The sequence below is a fragment of the Amphiprion ocellaris genome, chromosome 18 (assembly GCF_022539595.1).
Source record: "Amphiprion ocellaris isolate individual 3 ecotype Okinawa chromosome 18, ASM2253959v1, whole genome shotgun sequence".
Taxonomy (NCBI): Eukaryota; Metazoa; Chordata; class Actinopteri; family Pomacentridae; genus Amphiprion; species Amphiprion ocellaris.
In genome coordinates this window covers 1,135,202-1,154,030 of record NC_072783.1, presented here as the reverse complement: position 1 = coordinate 1,154,030, position 18,829 = coordinate 1,135,202, and the positions used below count along the sequence as shown (strand labels likewise).

Sequence of the window (18,829 nt, the reverse complement as noted above, 5' to 3'; positions counted from 1 at the left end):
TGAGACCACAGACTGGGATGTGCTGTGTGGTCCACACGGGGAGGACATTGATGCACTGACAGACACTGTTACGGACTATATCAACTTCTGTGCAGAGAACATCGTACCGACCAGGAAAGTACGGTGTTTCTCTAACAGCAAACCCTGGGTGTCCCTGGAACTGAAGGCCCTGCTGAAGGAGAAGAGGAGGGTCTTTGGATCTGGGGACAAAGAGGAGCTGAGGAGGGTGCAGAAGGAGATAAAGAAGAAGATCAAGGCGGACAAGGCCAGCTACAGGACCAAGATGGAATCTCACCTGCAGGACAATAACACAAGGGAGGTCTGGAGAGACCTGAGATCCATCTCTGGTTACAGCAGAGGCCATGAGAGGGGAGCTGCAGCAGGAGGCCAGGAGTGGGCCAATGAGCTGAATCTGTTCTTTAACAGATTCGACTCTGCTCCCACTCCTCCCCCCTCTCATCAAAGCACCGACCAGCCAGCTCCTTCTTCACACCTCAGCTCTCTACCACCAACACCACCAACAGCACCCCTCCTCCCATCCCCGTCTTCTACCACCTCCGGACTCCGCATACAGCCCCATCACCCCTCCTCGTCTCACCCCCCACCACCACCATCACCCCTCCCCCTGCCACCCTCCCCCTGCCTCTCCATAACAGCTGATCAGGTGAGAAGTGAACTGAAAAAGATCAAGACCAGGAAAGCTGCAGGTCCTGATGGAATCAGCTCCAGACTCCTTAGAGACTGTACAGACCAGCTCTGTCAGGTGCTGCTGCACATCTTTAACCTGAGCCTGAGTCTGGAGAGGGTTCCTCTGTTATGGAAGACTTCCTGCCTGGTTCCTGTCTCTAAGACCAGGAACCCCAGGGAGCCTAACCACTTCAGACCTGTGGCCCTCACTTCTCACCTGATGAAGACCATGGAGAGGATCGTCCTCAAGAACCTCCGTCCCCAGGTGAGCCAGTATCTGGATCCACTGCAGTTCGCCTACCAACCGAACATTGGAGTGGATGATGCAGTGGTCTACCTGCTGCACAGATCACTGACTCACCTGGAGAAACCCAGCAGCACTGTGAGGGTCATGTTCTTTGACTTCTCCAGTGCTTTCAACAATCCAGCCTTCTCTGCTTAGGGTGAAGCTTGAAGGAGCAGGAGTAGACTGTCACCTGGCTGCTTGGACCATCGACTACCTCACCAACAGACCACAGTACGTGAGGCTTCAGGACTGTGTGTCTGATGTGGTAGTCAGCAGCATGGGGGCCCCACAGGGGACAGTGCTCTCCCCCTTTCTCTTCACCCTGTACACATCGGACTTCCACTACAACTCTGGGAGCTGTCACCTCCAGAAGTTCTCCGATGATACAGCCATTGTTGGGTGCGTATCTGAAGGGGACGAGCGGGAGTACAGGATGGTCATCTCTGACTTTGTGGACTGGTGTGAGCGAAACCATCTGCAGCTCAACGCCAGTAAGACGAAGGAGATGATCGTGGACTTCAGCAGGAGGAGGACACCCCAGACTGCACCGGTGAACATCCAGGGTTTGGACATTGACATGGTGGACACATACAAATACCTGGGTGTTCACCTCAACAATAAACTGGACTGGACACACAATACAGAGGTTCTGTACAAGAAGGGCCAAAGTGGTCTCCACCTGCTGAGGAGACTGAGGTCCTTTGGAGTGTGCAGGACTCTGCTCAGGACATTTTATGACTCTGTGGTAGCGTCTGCTATCTTCTATGCAGTGGTCTGCTGGGGAGCAGGGAGCACTGAAAGGGACAGAAAGAGACTAAACAGAAGGTCAGGAGGGCTGGTTCTGTCCTGGACTGTTCCCTGGACTCCATAGAGGAGGTGGGTGAGAGGAGGATGTTGGCAAAGCTCACATCCATCATGGACAATCCCTCTCACCCACTGCATGACACTGTGGGGTCTTTAAGCAGCTCCTTCAGCAGCAGACTGAGACATCCACCCTGCAAGAAAGAGCGCTATCGCAGGTCCTTCATCCCATCTGCTATAAGACTTTACAACATCAGCATCACTGGCTGATGTTAACATAAACTGGACTCATATCATATCATCCCAAACCATAAAATTTGCACTGACATTCTTGCACTGCTACATCTTTGCACTTTTAAACTTTTTTTTTTAAGCCACTTTATACTGTCATTGTCTTACAGTGTGTCAATACTGTACTATTTCATCCTCATCTCTCACCCCTGTACATGTTGTAAATATTATTACTACTGTTCTATTATCATTTTATTCCTATTACTATGTTTATTGCTACATAAGCTGCTGTAACAATGTAAATTTCCCCTGGTGTGGGGAGAAATAAAGGACTTATCTTATCTTATCTATTTTTGTAATGTTTTGTCCCGTTTTTGTTGTTTTTTTTTCTAACTTTTGCCGTTCGTGTTACATTTTTGTTTTGTTTCTCGCTTTTGTAGTTTTTTCGTCTCATTTGTGTAACTTTTTTCTAATTTGTTGTCTCTTTTTTGTTTAGTTTCGTGTCGCTTGTCTCATTTTTGTAATATTTTGTCTTGTCTTTGTTGTTTTTTTGTCTGACCTCTGTTGTTTCTGTCATGCTTTTGTCATTTTTTTTGTTTTTGTCATTTTGTTTACATTTTGTCTCGCTTGCGTTTCTTGTCTTATTTTTGTCATTTTTTTGTTTTGCTGTATTTGTTGTTTTGTGTGTCATTTTTGTTGTTTTGTGTTTTTTTTTGTTGCGCTTGTGTTATTTGTCTATTTTTTTTTGTCACTTTGAACTAAAACAAAGGAAAATTTGCAGTTGTGGTTATTTTTTGGTTATTATGCTGTGATTTTTCTGGTCCGGGACACTTGAGATCAAATTGGGCTGAATGTGGAACCTGGACTAAGATGAGTTTGACACCCCTGGTGTAGGTGGTTGCACAATGCGATTTGGTGCTGTTGTTGTTGTTGTGTTTGCAGCAGTTCCTCCTCACCGGTGAGCTCGGCCCAGCTGGACGCACTGCTGAGCGTATGGATGTAACTGCGGAGACGGTCGTACAGCAGCTCGCGGTATCGAATCCGAAAGCCCAGTAAGATTCCATTGATTTTCTCCTCAGAGGGGGGCTGCGAAGAGAGAAGGAAAAAAAGTGGAGTCAAGGTCAAAAGCTGCAGAGAAAGCCAGAGAGGGAGCAATAGTTCAGGTTTAATAAGGTCTAAATAGCTGATTTCAACTGTAAAATTCCACTTTATTACCCCGTGTTTTTTCTCTAACTTATCATCACTGGAGACACTTCAAAAACAAAAATCTGACTGAGCTCATCCACAGGTTGAGTAATGCAGAGAAATCCCCCCACGGTTGAACATGAGAGAGAGCAAGCCCAGAGGGGAAGAAGGGGAGAAAAAACAAGCACCGCTCTATCCTCATAAACTCTACAAGTGTTCTCCATAAAAGTAAAACTGTGTCTCCAAGCCTCCTGTTTTTCCTCTTTATGACCTGCTAATTCAGGTGTGAGTGTGGGAGAGGGTGTTTTTTACAACACAAACAGGGTGTGTGTTAAAGTGTGGAGCACCCGGCTGTAAGTACAGGCCTGGATGAGCTCTCTCATTAGACGCCACTTTCTCAGACTTGAATGGATTATGGATTTTTGCAAACAATGAGACATAAAAACAGAAATGGCCGTCTGCTCTTACCTGCCAGCGGATCAGCACCGACGTCGTCGTGTGTGGCGTGACAGAAAGAATTGTGGGCGCTTCGTCGGGCGCTGAGGCGGTGAAAAATAAGATAAATTAGTTAAATTGACCTGAAAATGTGCTCAATTCACGACGCTGAATCTAGTCGTGTGCGGTGGCATTCATGGAGCATAAACACACAATAGCTGCAACAGAGGAGCCGCTGATGGATGAGTCAGAAACAGCAGCACAGGGAACATTTCTTTAGTTTGGGTAAAGCATCACTGGGCAAACTTTTGTTCTTTTCACCAACATTTTAACGCGGCCCTCTGGTCTGACGGTGTTGCAGATGGTGTACATGTGACATCACCTGTTCCTCTGCCAGCAGCGTCTGCTTTACAACAAAAGGCCAATTCATCCGGACTCTTTTCATCCCGATAGACAACAAAGTCATACCTCAGGCTTTTACTGTTGTTTCCAGCTTAGTGTTAATATTAGACCTATAAATGCCTATCTAACATATACACAGTATATCAGAGACTTTGCCACAGTAAACATGCTGCACATTATTGCTTCATATTTCAAAGAAATGGCTCAACATTGTGAGAAAATGCTTATTCTCTGTTATGTGTTTAACCATTTGTAGAATAACACTGAGTTTGTCTCCATGAGGCCACTGCAGTCACCAACAAACAGATCTGGACATCACTGAGATGTTGTTAAATATCGTACACACCAATCAGCCTCAACGTCAGAATCACAGACAGGTTAAGTGAATTACATGGCTTATCTTGTTAAAATGCAATGTTCTGATGGGAAATCTTGGATCCTGGCATTCATGCGGGTGTTATTTTGACTCGCACCAACCACCTAGACATGGTTCAAACCAACCAACACCCCCACCCACATGGAAATGGAACTTCCCAATGCCGGAGGTCTTCCAAAGCAGGACAGTGCACCTTACTACACCACAAAAACCTGCTGACCTTCCCTCCAAACTCCCCAGATCTCAGTCAGACTGAATATCTGTGTGACATGCTGGGGACCAAACCCAAAGGTTGCCAAAGTCCCAATGCTGGACACAACAGGACACCTTCAGTAGGTCCAATGTCCCAGTGCTGGACACAATAGGACCCCTCCAATGGGTCCAATGGCCAATGGATTCAGTCTACAAGGAGGATCTACAAAACATTAGTGGTTTTAATGCTATAACTGATCGTTGTATGTGATTTTAAGGTGCTGGTTGGTCGATTTTGTAGTATCCAAGCCACCTTCACATCAGGTTTTATGCTAAGCTAAGCTAACTTTCTTACAGATATGCGTGTGGTATCAAAATTCAATATCTAATTCTTGGCAAGAAAGCAAATAAGCACAGAACCATTTATTCAACATCAAGATAATGTACTCATCAAATCACAAAATGTATATTCTGTGGATAAAAAGATAATTTTGCTAATTTTGTCACTCTTACCGTCTTGTAGAGTTGTGATGGCTTCACTTTCCTCGCTGTACTCACTGTCCCCAATGTCATTGGTGGCTTTTACTCTGAACTGGTATGACGTGAAGGGCTTCAGCCTTTGGAGGATGGAAGGAAAAAGCAGGGAAATGTGCATCAATCTTGACCGTTAAGTAAAGAGAAAGAGCTCACTGTGACACCAACAAGGTACATTTTAAACCAAAATGGGAAAAAACGTTTTCTCATTTGCCAAATGTCTTTTCATTGTTTCTGTTCCAGGCCTTGGAAACATTACTCCATATGATGATCGTGTTGATTTCCCAGCACTACCGCAGCTGAGGGAATATTTAAATGAAGGTGTCAGTAGGGAGAAGCTAGCGTTGTTTCATTTATTATCCTCCTTTGTGTCTAATGAGAACAAACAGGAAAACATCTGTTGCAACAAAGGGAATGAAAATCGTCCCAGAAACTGTTACCTGGATACGATGTAGGATGAGGCCTCGTGGTTGACGGATGCAGAGTGGACCGTCCAGTTGCTCTCAGGAAGCTCTCTCAGCTGCACGGTGTAGTAACGCACCGGGGACAATCCGTCGCTGCCCGGCTCCCACGAAAGCAGCACCTGGCGGGCCTGAACGTCCTTCTGAGGGACCATGGGACGGCTGGTGGGCTGAGGACGAGCTGGAAGAAGCAGAGCGAGAAAACGAGACGTCAGGGAGCAGAAGAGTCGGAGAAATTGTGTGTAAATTACAGCCAGTGACGAATGACAAATAAAACATTCCTGTACATCTTCTTACATTTGCATAGGCTGTGGTGCACGGAGAGGAAAAAAAATAAAAATCTGACGATGATGGAATGAAAAGTAGCCGAGGAATGAAAGATGCAGAGTAAACAATCCCCACAACATGCCTTGAGGGAAGCAGATGGACTCTTTTCGTTCTCACAACTCCATCAGAGTGCTTCCAATAAATACCCAGAGGGCACAAACACTCCTTTAGAAAACACATCTGCTTACTGAACTGTTAACTGGAGATGAACTAAGTGCCATGAAGGCTTTGCACAGCTCGCTACAAGTAGTGTCATTACTGCGATCGCACACCTGTGTACGCTCATGGCGTTAGTTTTTCTGCTACTACCGCACTTCATTTTGCAAAACATCATTAGCAGAGGCACCTTTTTTATCTTCATATGCATGGTAGATTATCTTCCACACGCTCCGCTGCATTAAGGTTACCTCTTTTCTCCGTGGTAACCACCAGAGCCTCGGCCGCCTCGCCCCAACCCTTCCTGGTCTGCGCTGTGATGCGGAACACATACACGGACTCTGGCTTGAGGCCGGTGACGGTGTACTGGCGAGCGCTGGGGTTCAGGACGTCCACTGTGGCCGTGTTGCTGTTGGTGGAGTTGAGGTGGTACGTGATCTGGTAGGCTGGGAGGGAAAGGACAAGACAAACAGCCTTACTTCTTCACGTGGAGCTGAATGAAATCGAGGCTGGAACATGTGTTGTTTGTGTTCTAACAATAAGAGGAAATCAAGCTGTGCTACAAAACAGCTTTGTCTCCTCTGACATGATTCCAGCAGCATCTGCTCCTGCGCTACCGTGTGGGTCTGTCACACGGACTGTTCGGTTTAAGCTAAATTATCCGACAGATGTGTAATGAATCAAACGCTCACGAGGAAATCCCCTATTAGCTAACAAGGGAATCCAACTCCCTTTACTGCGACGCCGGAAAATAACAAGATTTGATTTCCCACAACGAATATCGCCTCGTCCATTTAGCTGAAAAAAACAGATTAGGAAGCATGTAGGGAGTCATCAGGAGCTGCATCTGTGGGCCCAGCGCTGCGCCGCATTTAAGGGAAGAAATCTGTTTTTCACAGTATTTGCTAGTTTGAAAGAACTTTGCTAATCACAACGAAACAAAAGTGACACAGAGGCAAGAAATAAAATAAGATATTTCCAAGCAAGACAGGATTTTGTGCGTTACTAACCGAGGATGATGCCGTTGGGCTGAGCGGGCGACTGCCAGATGAGCCGGACTGAGGTGGTCCGTACTTCAGGGAACAGGATGCCCACTGGAGGTCCAGGAACTGCAGGGAAGCAACAATATACCAATTTGGGGACTAAAAATCATTTAAAACTAAGCATATATCTCACATCATTTAGGTTACAGGAGGTAAAAGAAAATCTGTTTGGAAAATTTCCAAAAAAACATGAAGGTCTCGAACATAAAACAAATTTAGCCTTAAACCTCTGAACCCCAGAACCTGCCAGCAAGTTTGAAAGCATGTTAGGTTTCAAAAAATATCAAAATTAAAGCATTAATCAGAGATAGAAAAGGTAAAACAGCAAGAATTATTGGATTTTCAGCTTTCTGAACTGATCATATGAGAGGTGCGGTTCAGTATTTTGTGATATTTTATCAAAATCACTTCATTCTTCGTGTCTTTTTTAAAAAAAAAAAATAGACAAAAGTAAAGCATTTGCAGTAACCAGATTCTGTAAAAAAAATTTTAAAAAGCTGACTTTCCTGCAAAACTCTGAAGTTACATTATCGTTCAATAGTTTGGGGTCACTTAGAAATGTCCTTATTTTTGAAAGAAAAGCATTGTTTTTGAAATGAAGACAACATTAAATGAATGATAAATCCAGTGCAGACATAGTTAATGTGGTAAATGACTATTGTAGCTGGAAACAGCTGATTTTTAATGGAATATCTCCATAGAGGTACAGAGGAACATTTCCAGCAACCATCACTCCTGTGTTCTAATGCTACATTGTGTTAGCTAATGGTGTAGAAAGGCTCATTGATGATTAGAAAACCCTTGTGCAGTTATGTTAGCACATGGATAAAAGTGGGAGTTTTCATGGAAAACATGGAATTGCCTGGGTGACCCCAAATTTTTGAATGGTATAGTATCTGTGACTCAGTTGGAACCAAGAGACGTGACAAAAATCCAGCAACTTTTCAGCTGAACTGGATTGAACTGCAGGCTGTGTTTACACAGAGCAGATAGGAGACAATTACAGATTTAATTAAAAATATAAATAGTGAAATATGCGTAGTATTTACAGTAGAGTCACCATTTTTCCAGTATTAGTAACACTTCTGGGCACGAAATTCAACTTTTGTTTTCTCTTGTTTATAAATTGTGGCATTATATCTGTGTTATACCACATGAACGATGATTTCAAGTTCTCTCTACTTCTATTAATGGTTGTGTTGTTTCCACTGAGGTGCAGGACTTCATATTGCAGTGAAAAATGAGTCCAGAAGCAAAAAAATGAGGGTTTCAGAAGGTTGAAACTCTAAGTCAAGAAAATAGAAATGTATGTATTTCATTGGGAAATGATTCTGATTCTCCTCCTGTTTTGTTTACATAACTGTACTCCTCATTGTTGCTCAGGTTTCTGTCCCTACCATCATCCAGAGTCCTCTCCAAGATGGGTGGAGAACTGGGCCGTCCATCTCCAATCCTCGTGAAGGCTAGAACCTGGATCTCGTACAGCACATATTTCCCCAAACCGGTCAGCTGGACGCTGTGGGTGGCGTTTCCCTCCACCGTCCAGAAGTGAACGGCGCTGTCAGAGTCCTTCTCTTTATACACCACCTGATCCAGAGAGGAGACAGAGGGGAGGAAGTTTAGGGTGAAACTCATAAACTGCCACCATGCTGCTTTGTATACTGCTTTAAAACAGCTGACATTTCAGGTCCTGAGGTCTTGGACTGCTCGGTGAATAAATGGAGAATAGCTGTAAAACATTTTTAAAAAAGCACAAACAGACCTTGTAGCCCAGAATGAGGCCGTTCCTGTCTGGCTCTGGGACTTCAAACCAGCGCACCAGGATGCTGCTGGAGGTGGTGGCAAAGGCGGACACGTTGGTGGGTCCACTGGAGGGGACTGGAAAACAAAAAGACAAAGACAAGTGTTTTTAATGTATTCTGAAAAATTAATTTGTCATTCTCCCCATGTGTATTTTTCCTGGGGTTGTACAACAGAGAAGCAGTGTGACCGATCGCCTGCTGGTTGTTTCATGCACTCAGTAAAACTCAAGAATAGGGCTCTTCTTCTCCTTGGCACTCATCCTTGGACATAATGCCTGACTCCTAAGAATCTGCTGGTGTGCGTGGAAAAGAAACAGAGAGCACAGGAATTCCTCATTTGAGTCCATGTGTTCTCAATTTCCTTCCTCAAGCTCCTTCCATTCCTCTCTCCCGGCATCTGGTGAGCGATACGAAAGCAGAAGCGAGGAGGGAAAAGAACGTCTTTGTCTAAATTGAGGTGGGCCGGTAAAAAAAGGCTCGGAGCAGGAAACAATCTGCTGCAGGATTCAGCATATGGCGTGAGTTTAACGTATACGCTGTGGCTGTTACCTGGAATATGACGAGTGATGGAGATATTCCACACAGATGCTGCAACCGCGATGCAAAAGTGCTTTGATTTCTGGTGATGTTTGGGAGAATGTGTTGCTGTTACTGTGAGTCGTAGCTTTTCTGCACCATATATATTTTCACAGTGAAACATCTGATGTACACATTTTCAACATTTTTGGGAAATTTTTTTTACATTTTTTGGGGGAAAAAAACAAATGTTAAAAAAGTTTCTTAAGAACATTCACAAAAAAATCAACCAAAATCCAACGAAATTCGTTGGATTTTGGTTGATTTTTTTGTGAATGTTCTTAAGAAAATATTAAAAGTTTTACTGATATATATGGAATCACTTTAGATATTTTTAGGATTTTTTGGAACATTTTTACTCATTTTTGAAAAATATTTACAAGAATTTTCTTGCCAAATTTTTTTTTTTTTTTTTTTTTTTTAAAAATAAAACTTTTAAGGGAGACTTTTAAGGAATTATTGGAATTTTCTTTCTGAAGGTTTTGCAAATTTTCAGAAATTTGGAGAATTTTTTTGCTGAATTTTTGGATTTTTTTCAGACAAGGAAACAATATTTTTTGGTGCCTGTAAACCAGGACAACAGGAGGGTTAATACACTGCAGTTTGCAAACAGCTCGTCTTTGGCCGCTGCTGCCAGATGGGATGCTAACTCACCAGACTCCCTCGTCCGGCCCCTGACCGGCTGGCTCCAGGGTCCGATCCCGATGCCGTTGACAGCCTGGACCCTGACCTCGTATTCGGTCCACTCCTCCAGGTCCTCGATGGTAAATTCTCTCTCCAGACGGTCGGCGATGACGTGGATCAGCGCCCGGCCCTGGGAGCCGGCCCGAGAGTACTGGACCCTGTAGCCCACCTGCTCGGCGTTCCCGTTGTACTCCCATTCGGGCAGAGGCTGAATGTTGAGAGATGGGGAGAAAAAGAGCATCAAAACAAGCCTGACTCCTCTCATTCGGGCAGTTTTTCATGGTTTGCACGTGACCAGAAGGCTCCTGTTTACCATCCATCGTAACCAGAGGCTGGTCTCGCTGGCGGTGCGCAGGGTGACGTTGGCCGGGGCCATGTCAGGAGGAGCTGGGAGGGTCTGGATCTTCCTGGAGGGCTGACTGGGAGGACTGGTGCCCACTATGTTCACCTGGCGCATGCGGAACCTGGAGTTTGGATTCAGACAAGTTCAGTCAAGTCACTATTTTGTTTATGGAGCACATTTAAAGAAACAGCTGCTGCACCAAAGTGGTTTCGAGAAAAAAGAAAAAACAGATTAGAACTGATGTTACAGTTTAACCCAACAGGTTTACAAGTTTAAGAGCCTAGGGTGTTATTTATGGTGTCATTTTCCCTGAATAACTTACATATTAGGGATTAAAAACCTACAAAAAAGTTAAGTATAAAATAAAATAAATAATAACAAGAGAAAAATAGAAGGTAAAAAAAACCTAACAAATAATGATTGATGACACAATTTAAATTAACAAGTTTACATGTAGGTGGTTAAGAGCCTGTAGTTATATTTATGGTGTGATTTTCCCCAAGTAATTTATTTATTAGAGATTAAAACCCTAAAATAAAATAAAATAAAAATAGAATAAAAATAGAATAATATAAAATTAAAAAATTAAAAGGTTAAAATAAATCATAACTGATGTTACCATTTAACCTAACAAGTTTATATATTGGGGGTTAGGACCCTGTAGTGTCATTTTTGGTGAGATTTTCCCTGTGTAAGTTACATATTAATAATTTAAAATGCTACCAAAAAAATAAATAAATGTGAATGTGGATGTGTACACCAGCACCCAAGGAAATACTACAGTGGCACATCCATATAAGGAAAAGAGTAAATGGAATGAAAGAAAAATAGAGGGTAAAATAGATAATGTTAGCAGCAATAGTAAATAAATAAAATAGATACATAAATTAATAAATATAGGGGAAAAGAGAATTAAATTAACAATGAAATAAATAAAGTTTAAAACTAATTAGATGACTGAAACAGAGAAAAAAAATAATAACAAAATAAAAATGGTGTAAAATACTACTTCACCTGACTACAACCCATATTAAAACTGAGACTCTGCCCTGTTATTAATTATGGAGAATAACCAAACTAATACAATAATATAATGAAGACCCTACAGTGTTATAAATTACAGAACTTAACCAACTAATGTAAATATTACGGCTAAGAGCCGACAGCATTAAAACTACTGAGATTACAGTGATAAAAACAAAGCTAAAATCTGACCCTACAAAAACATACATGAAAATCAAAGGATTTCCTGAATCTCCTATGAGCCCAGCTTTGTTTTTATTTTTTATTCATATTCTACTTGTCAGGATATTATTACAATCTGCAGAATGACTACTTAACTTCAAAGGAAATAACAACTCAGAATCTGGCAGCTCGAAACCAACTCAGAATCATCAGCATTATTGCAGCACTTGCATCCTCTAACATGAGGCTTATTGCATTTGAACAAGATCAGAGCCCCAAATATGAATACAGCATGAATACGCTGAAAAGACAGTTCTTTTTTTTTTGTTGCGTTATAGCCTGAAAATGCAAAACAACTCAAATTTTTGCATTTAACTTGACTGAAATGTAAAGTGACGCACTGATGTTGGATGATGAGAACTATGGCTGCTGTGGTTCTTCAGGGAACCGGCTCAGTGATATTTTAATTGGTTTTATTGGATGTGATCACGGAAAACAAGCAGACGAGATAAAGATCATGCACACGCTGGAAAAAATAAAAAAATAAATTTTCAACATCGCGCTAACCACAACAATCTTGTATCCAAACACAAGGAAAACAGTCAGATAAGCTCCTGGGATGTGCTCAAATTCAGTGAGATGCTGAAGCACACATACGCCTTATCTGCTGTTTATCACAAGCTGAACAAGGCTGCCTTGAACAAACTTGGAAAAACATGAGCAAGTCTGCAGCTAAGGAGACTATTCTGTTCTACAGGGTCAGAGCTAGGGTTATATTAATGCAGCATCCTGTAGATGGATGTCTTGTTTATAAAATCACCACGCAAATAGTGAAAGCAGATCAAATATGTGGATATATTCTGCTTTATTTAGTGTTTCATTAAATATACCTGTAAAAGGTGTACGGGTTGAGACCTGGAACCTCCAAGGAGCGAGCCTCGGGTTCGTTGGACACCTGGTGGACCATCACCCAGTCCTCATTTTCTCCCACCACACCCACCTGGGAGCAACACATTAACATTCGTATTCAATATTTAAATTGAATTTGTGTGAAAATCTGATGGAGGATGACTCAAAAGCAAAATCACATCATTAGGAAAATCTGTGCTTCAGTTCTGGTCTCACCTGGGCTTCCACCAGCCAACGGGAAATGGAAGTTTTGCCATCGTATCCAGGTTTAAACTGCAAGGTGACGGATCGTGGGCCAATATTAGAAATTGCCATGTTGGTAGGAGGGCCAGGGAGCTCTGTGAAGAGAGAGCAAAGAGTCAAAACTGGACAGAAAATGACAGAAGACACAAAAAAAATGACACTACTGTAGTATGGAGGACTAAAAGTGCCAAAATTAAATAAATAAATACATCATTAAATAATTAATTAAATATGTCATTAATTAATTAAAATTGGAATTAAATATTTCATTAATTAATTAAAATTGGAATTGAATACTTAAATGTGTTATTAAATAAATATATCATTAAATAATTAAATATGTCATTAATTAATTAAAATTGGAATTAAATATGTCATTAATTAATTAAAATTGGAATTAAATACATAAATGTGTTATTAAATATGTCATTAATTCATTAAAATACCAATTCATTTTAAGTAAAAAACATATTTCATTATTTCACTATTTAATTAATTATTTCATGGTCCTTGTGTTGCAGTGGATCATGAATTTATTTTATCTGTCAACCTCGCCCGTCAAAGTCGGTGGGCGGATCCTAACACCTGATTGGTTACCCTGCACATCAAGTCAAGGCAAATCGATTCCAGATAATGGATTGACGCAGAGCTTGTGAACACATTCCGATACACTGGGTGGCGCTATTCACCTCTACGTTGGTTTGGATACTCAATAAAACAAAACTTTATTAGCAACTGCTAAAGACTCGGTCCTCTTTCCCAAATGTTGATACATGCGGTGCAAGACAAATTTTCCTTTAGCATTTCCTTTAGCATCTACTCGGCGCGCCACGGCTCGTCTCGGTTTAGTTGTTTTTCCATTACATTGAGTACCACCTCATCGTGGGTTGAGTCGTCATAGCACGGTGGCCCGAAAGTCCCTTACCGTCATTTCTGTGCGACACAAACGCAATGCAACAATGTACATGGAGACGATGGTACACCTGCTGCTCGGTCTGTGGCTTTCTGTCAGATTCAGAGTAATAGAAGAGTCGGAGAAAGCTGAGAGCGGCGAGTCGAAACACTCAGGAGACACACAGGAGAGTTTGGGAGGCGATGCAGCAGTATCAAGCCGAAGACAAGAGGATATGAACGAGACGACATATGAGGGTAAGCTAATGCTAGTTCGCTAGCTATCGTGTATCAGTCCTGTAATGGCTGCAGTTTGTCGCTATTAGGTATTAAAATATGTATGCTGTGTATGTGTTTCAGATGCTCTCTGATGAGACTTCATGGGATTTACCTGAAGCAGCAGCACATGAGCCTGCAGTGGCACAAGGTGTAGAGGAGGAGGGCAGAGATGTACAGGATGCACTGATGCACTACGTGTCATGCAAAGTTATTCTTCTTGTTATACTTCTGTTTTTCTGTCCCCGGACCGCTATTGTTTTCTTTAATGCAATTCTGACAATAAACTTTTGTAGATGTGTCTATGCTATTGTTTGTTTGTGAAGGTTAGCAAGATTAAATAAAAAATTAAACGCCAAAACATTAAAACAGCTGTTTTAAGAATATTCCAGTTTGATAAATCAGTATTGCTTTGGTGTAATTCAGTCACCAGAATTATGAACCATAAAGGAGTCTGTGTTAAAACATGTTAAATCCCATTAAACATAAATGCATTATTAGGGAATATAGAATTGTTTGGTTCAGACTGTTGACTCTTTTCCTACCAGTATCTTAACAGACAAAATGAAAAGTTATGATGCAATCACATAAGTCACAAAATAGTTTATTAGTCAGCAGCAAAATCAAAACTATTTACAATGTGCAAAGTACAAACTGTGGTGGGCCTCTCCTACAGTGGAGGGCTAAAAGTAAAACTATATACAACTACAGGTGCTGGTCATATAATTAGAATATCATGAAAAAAGTTGTTCATTATTTCAGTAATTCCATTCAAAAAGTGAAACTTGTATATTATACTCATTCATTACACAGAGACTGATATATTTCAAATGTTTATTTCTCTTAACTTTGATGATTATACCTGAATACTAACAAAAATCTCAAATTTGGTATCTCTGAAAATTAGAATATTGTAGAAAGGTTCAATATTGAAGACACCTCTAATCAGCTAATTAACTCAAAACACCTGCAAAGGCCTTTAAATGGTCTCTCAGCCTAGTTCTGTAGGCTACACAATCATGGGGAAGACTACTGACCTGACAGTTGTCCAAAAGACGAGCTTTTTCGTGATATTCTAATTATATGACCAGCACTTGTAAATCTCAAGTCTATGGGAGGTGGACTCACTCACACTCGCCGGCTGCCCACCCAGCTACCCCAGCTGCCCCAGCACACCCAGGAATGACTGGTTGAAGGCAGTATTCTGGGCCATCTCCTCCCGCTGCAAGGCCGCTTCATTCTCTCTTGCCTCGCTGAGGAGCAATCAGATGTTCTCATCATGCTGGGCATGACTCCACTCCTCCTCAGCCTGCATCTCCACAAATATGCTAGGAAGGTCCAATTTTCTGTGGCCCCCTTTCCTCTTGCCTAGACCAAAGACAGAAAAGTGATCAGAGTCAGCTTTAATGGCCAAGTAAGTACACAATATACACGGAATTTGGTTTCGGCTGTTGGTGTCATCCTAGGAATATGGAAGAGAATAATAAAAAATAAACAATAGAAAGAGGAACAGGGAGGAAAAAGAAATAGTAGTAAAATAGAACACAATATAAACAGAAATGTACAGCTAGACTGGAATGTATGAACACATTAGCAAAATGGTAATTGCTATAAACACAGTAGTGGTGATTTTTGTGTACAGGGCACTGTAGTCCAAATGTCCAGGGTGAGTGGGGTCTCTGATGATGTTTTCTGCCGTCTGTACTATGGGCTGTAGTCTGTTTCTGTCCTGCTGTGTGGTTGATCCAGAGGTGCACAGGACAGATCGGATGACTGCAGTGTAGAACTGGATCAACAGCTCATGTGGCAGGCCATGTCTCCTCAGCTGTCGTAGGAAATACATCCTCTGCTGAGCCTTTTTCAGGAGGTCCTGAGAGATTGTAGTCCCCAGGAGCTGGAAGGACTCCACAGCTATGATGTGATGTGTTTAGCCACCCGTCCATCCATTTTCAATCATGATCATGTCTTTGATACTTTAATAAACTTCTGGCACTCTTCGCTTTAACCAAAGCACAAGCAGTAACTGCTCCACCACAAACAAAAACGACGTGGTGTGAACTTCATTTCATCCTGTGCACATTTTGGAGTTGCTAAGAAGAGCTGTGTTTTCTCATTTTTATGTATATTTTCATTCAGTTTCACAGCTACCTAGTGACTATAAGAAGAATGGTTGCAATACTACACTGCACCAGAACGTAAATTAATTAGAGTGACTTACTTGTTAAATCAATGGAAAATAAATGCAGCTGCATGTGTTCTGTTTATGTGTCACTGTAGCTACATGTAGCTTTCATCACGCGTTCCTGAGCTGGCTGCTGCACAGTTTGCATTTACACCTGCCTCAATTCTTGGTCATTGGTCTCGTTGTTCTGATCATGCTTGCAGGCATTTACACCTGTAGTAATAATAATAATGCGAAAATCAACCATGCTCTCTGTTTACCGTGTCTTACCGGTGATAAGACGTTGCTGTGACGTGTCGGTGTCCGAGCTGGTGCTGGAGAGGAGACAGGGCAGCCGGGGGCTCCGCGACGGAGATGGAGTAGGCTTCGCATGTGGAAAGGGATTCTTGAACAGAAATAAACACTCACTCTAAGTACAAGAAAAACACGGCATGCTGACTGAAGTATTAGCTTCTGAGAGCTAAACGTTAGAAACAGCAGCACGAAATACAAGCAGAGCACGGAGTTAGCGCCGATGGCTAACTAGCTATCTTATTGTCTGCTACAGGAGACAACGACGTTACTTTCTAAAAATACTTGTTTGCTTAAAAGAAGCTTGCCACCAATGGAATAAATGATGTATAAGTTTCTTGAAGTCACAAAACACTCACCGTCCTCGAACGTCTCCAATAATGCAGCAGCTGAGTCTCCCTCCTGTTGCTCGCCGGTGCGGTGCCAGTAAATGGCTTCCATTAAACCTCTTCCAACACCTCCTGGTTGACCCACGCCGGCCGTTGTGGTCCTGGGTGGACCGATAGTCACTTTTGAGCTTTTTCAGCTTCTCCCTACACTGCTTCTGTCCTCTTTATATACAGTCTACTGTATATGTGAGCGGCCATCCGCTCAGAGACCTCCTGATAAACTTTCTCCGTCCAGCTCTCTCTGTATTCTTTGGTCCGCCACCAAAGACAAAGTCTCGACCTCTTCATTCACCCACGGTACAGGTCTGGCTGTCACATTAAAATTATGAAGAACAGAGAGTTTCGTGAAGAGCAATGCACACCGTCGCTGTTTACAGTCGTTTTTTAATGCAGGATTTTGTTTTCGTGCTGAAGTTGCTCTGTGTCGTCACTCCCTGCCCTATCAGTGGGCTGCACTATGTAAACGCCACATTATCGGCTCATCTCAGCTCGCTGGGAACCTCAGCCGAGAAGGTGCTGAAAATTAGTCCGTATGGAAACGCTCGCAAACAAAGATGAGACGAGCCGTACCGTGCCGAGTAGATGCTTGTGGAATCGCGGCTAAACAAAGACGAGCGGAGCCGTGCCGCGCCGAGTAGGTCCTAAAGGAAAAGCGCTCGACACTCCGAGCATCGCTGCAATTTGACAGGCTGGTAATCCACAAAGAACGTGATGTTCCAGAACTCCCCTCGGTATGCCAAACGCCCTGGTCCCTGTGTGTGCTCCTGTTGCACCCTGGTACCAGAAAACCGGCGGAGTACTTCCTCTAAATTTGCAGTCACTCTACGGTCAACATCTTGGTCGGAAAGTGCGGAAATAACTTCAACAACTTCAATAAATTCCTCTGCTTTACACGCTACATGCTCGCGGTCAGCAGGTCCTGCTTCCACATACTCTGCAAGGTCTAAAATATCTCTCACCAACTCTCTAGAAAGTTCACAGCGACTCTCCCTCTACACAGCCTCCATGTTTAGAAAGACTTCTACTTCCGGTTTCAAGGCAGACAAAAGCAGTGGATTAGACTAGATTCACGTTAGTCCCGCCCACGGACTTTGACGGGCGAGGTTGACAGATAAAATTAATTCATGATCCACTGCAACACAAGGACCATGAAATAATTAATTAAATCGTGAAATAATGAAATATGTTTTTTACTTAAAATAATTGTTATTTTAATAAATTAATGACATATTTAATAACACATTTATGTATTTAATTCCAATTTTAATTAATTAATGACATATTTAATTCAAATTTTAACTAATTAATGACATATTTAATTATTTAATGATATATTTATTTAATAACACATTTAAGTATTTAATTCCAATTTTAATTAATTAATGACATATTTAATTCCAATTTTAATTAATTAATGAAATATTTAATTCCAATTTTAATTAATTAATGACATATTTAATTAATTATTTAATGATGTATTTATGTATTTAATTGTGGCACTTTTAGTCCTCCATACTGTAGATGTATTTTCTCTTTTTGCTCTGGGTACTAATGCTTCGGGCTTCATTTGGGTAAATCCATCTACCACAGCGCCCTCTGGTGGCGGCACAGATATCGCACACAGGTGAAGCTTCCATCTAATCTCATTTTATTCCCTCCTAACTCCAGCTAAAGCAGATAAGATTTTGGAGAAGGCTGCATACACACAGACGGAGACAATGCCATGAATGTCAATAACACTGCAGTTATCTGGAGGTATGATTCAATCTGATATCCTGCTTGTTTACACTAGAGCTGGAAAAAAAGAAAAAAAAAAGACAATGAGGATGGATTATTCAGTTGTAATCCTGGAGGGGGAAACGAACAGTCAAAGAACAGCAGGAGGGGCATTTCTTGTGTATATGAATATGAATGTTTCTTGGCATGTATGCATGGAAATGTG

The 18,829-nt window shown here is 42.0% G+C and overlaps 1 protein-coding gene and 1 long non-coding RNA gene across 11 annotated transcripts in view; one reads left to right on the top strand and one right to left on the bottom strand.

The window, feature by feature from the left end:
- Positions 1–18,829, bottom strand: part of sdk2b (sidekick cell adhesion molecule 2b) — a 375,818-nt gene that overhangs the window by 38,284 nt on the left and 318,705 nt on the right. For all 10 annotated transcript variants that reach the window (XR_008599389.1, XR_008599388.1, XM_055004189.1 and 7 more), the window contains 12 exons: positions 12,832–12,953; positions 12,597–12,706; positions 10,492–10,642; positions 10,149–10,386; positions 8,879–8,994; positions 8,514–8,703; positions 7,084–7,182; positions 6,325–6,519; positions 5,570–5,771; positions 5,109–5,212; positions 3,659–3,729; positions 2,962–3,091 (listed from right to left, as the gene is read on the bottom strand). Coding sequence is in view for 8 of the 10 variants with exons in the window: in XM_055004189.1 (XP_054860164.1) it covers positions 2,962–3,091; positions 3,659–3,729; positions 5,109–5,212; positions 5,570–5,771; positions 6,325–6,519; positions 7,084–7,182; positions 8,514–8,703; positions 8,879–8,994; positions 10,149–10,386; positions 10,492–10,642; positions 12,597–12,706; positions 12,832–12,953 (1,728 nt within the window). In the remaining 2 variants the exon portion in view is untranslated. The remainder of the gene's footprint in view (positions 1–2,961; positions 3,092–3,658; positions 3,730–5,108; positions 5,213–5,569; positions 5,772–6,324; positions 6,520–7,083; positions 7,183–8,513; positions 8,704–8,878; positions 8,995–10,148; positions 10,387–10,491; positions 10,643–12,596; positions 12,707–12,831; positions 12,954–18,829) is intronic.
- LOC129347338 (uncharacterized) lies at positions 13,158–14,326 on the top strand. The gene is made up of 2 exons (XR_008599390.1): positions 13,158–14,007; positions 14,110–14,326. It is a non-coding gene; the product is annotated as an uncharacterized LOC129347338 (long non-coding RNA).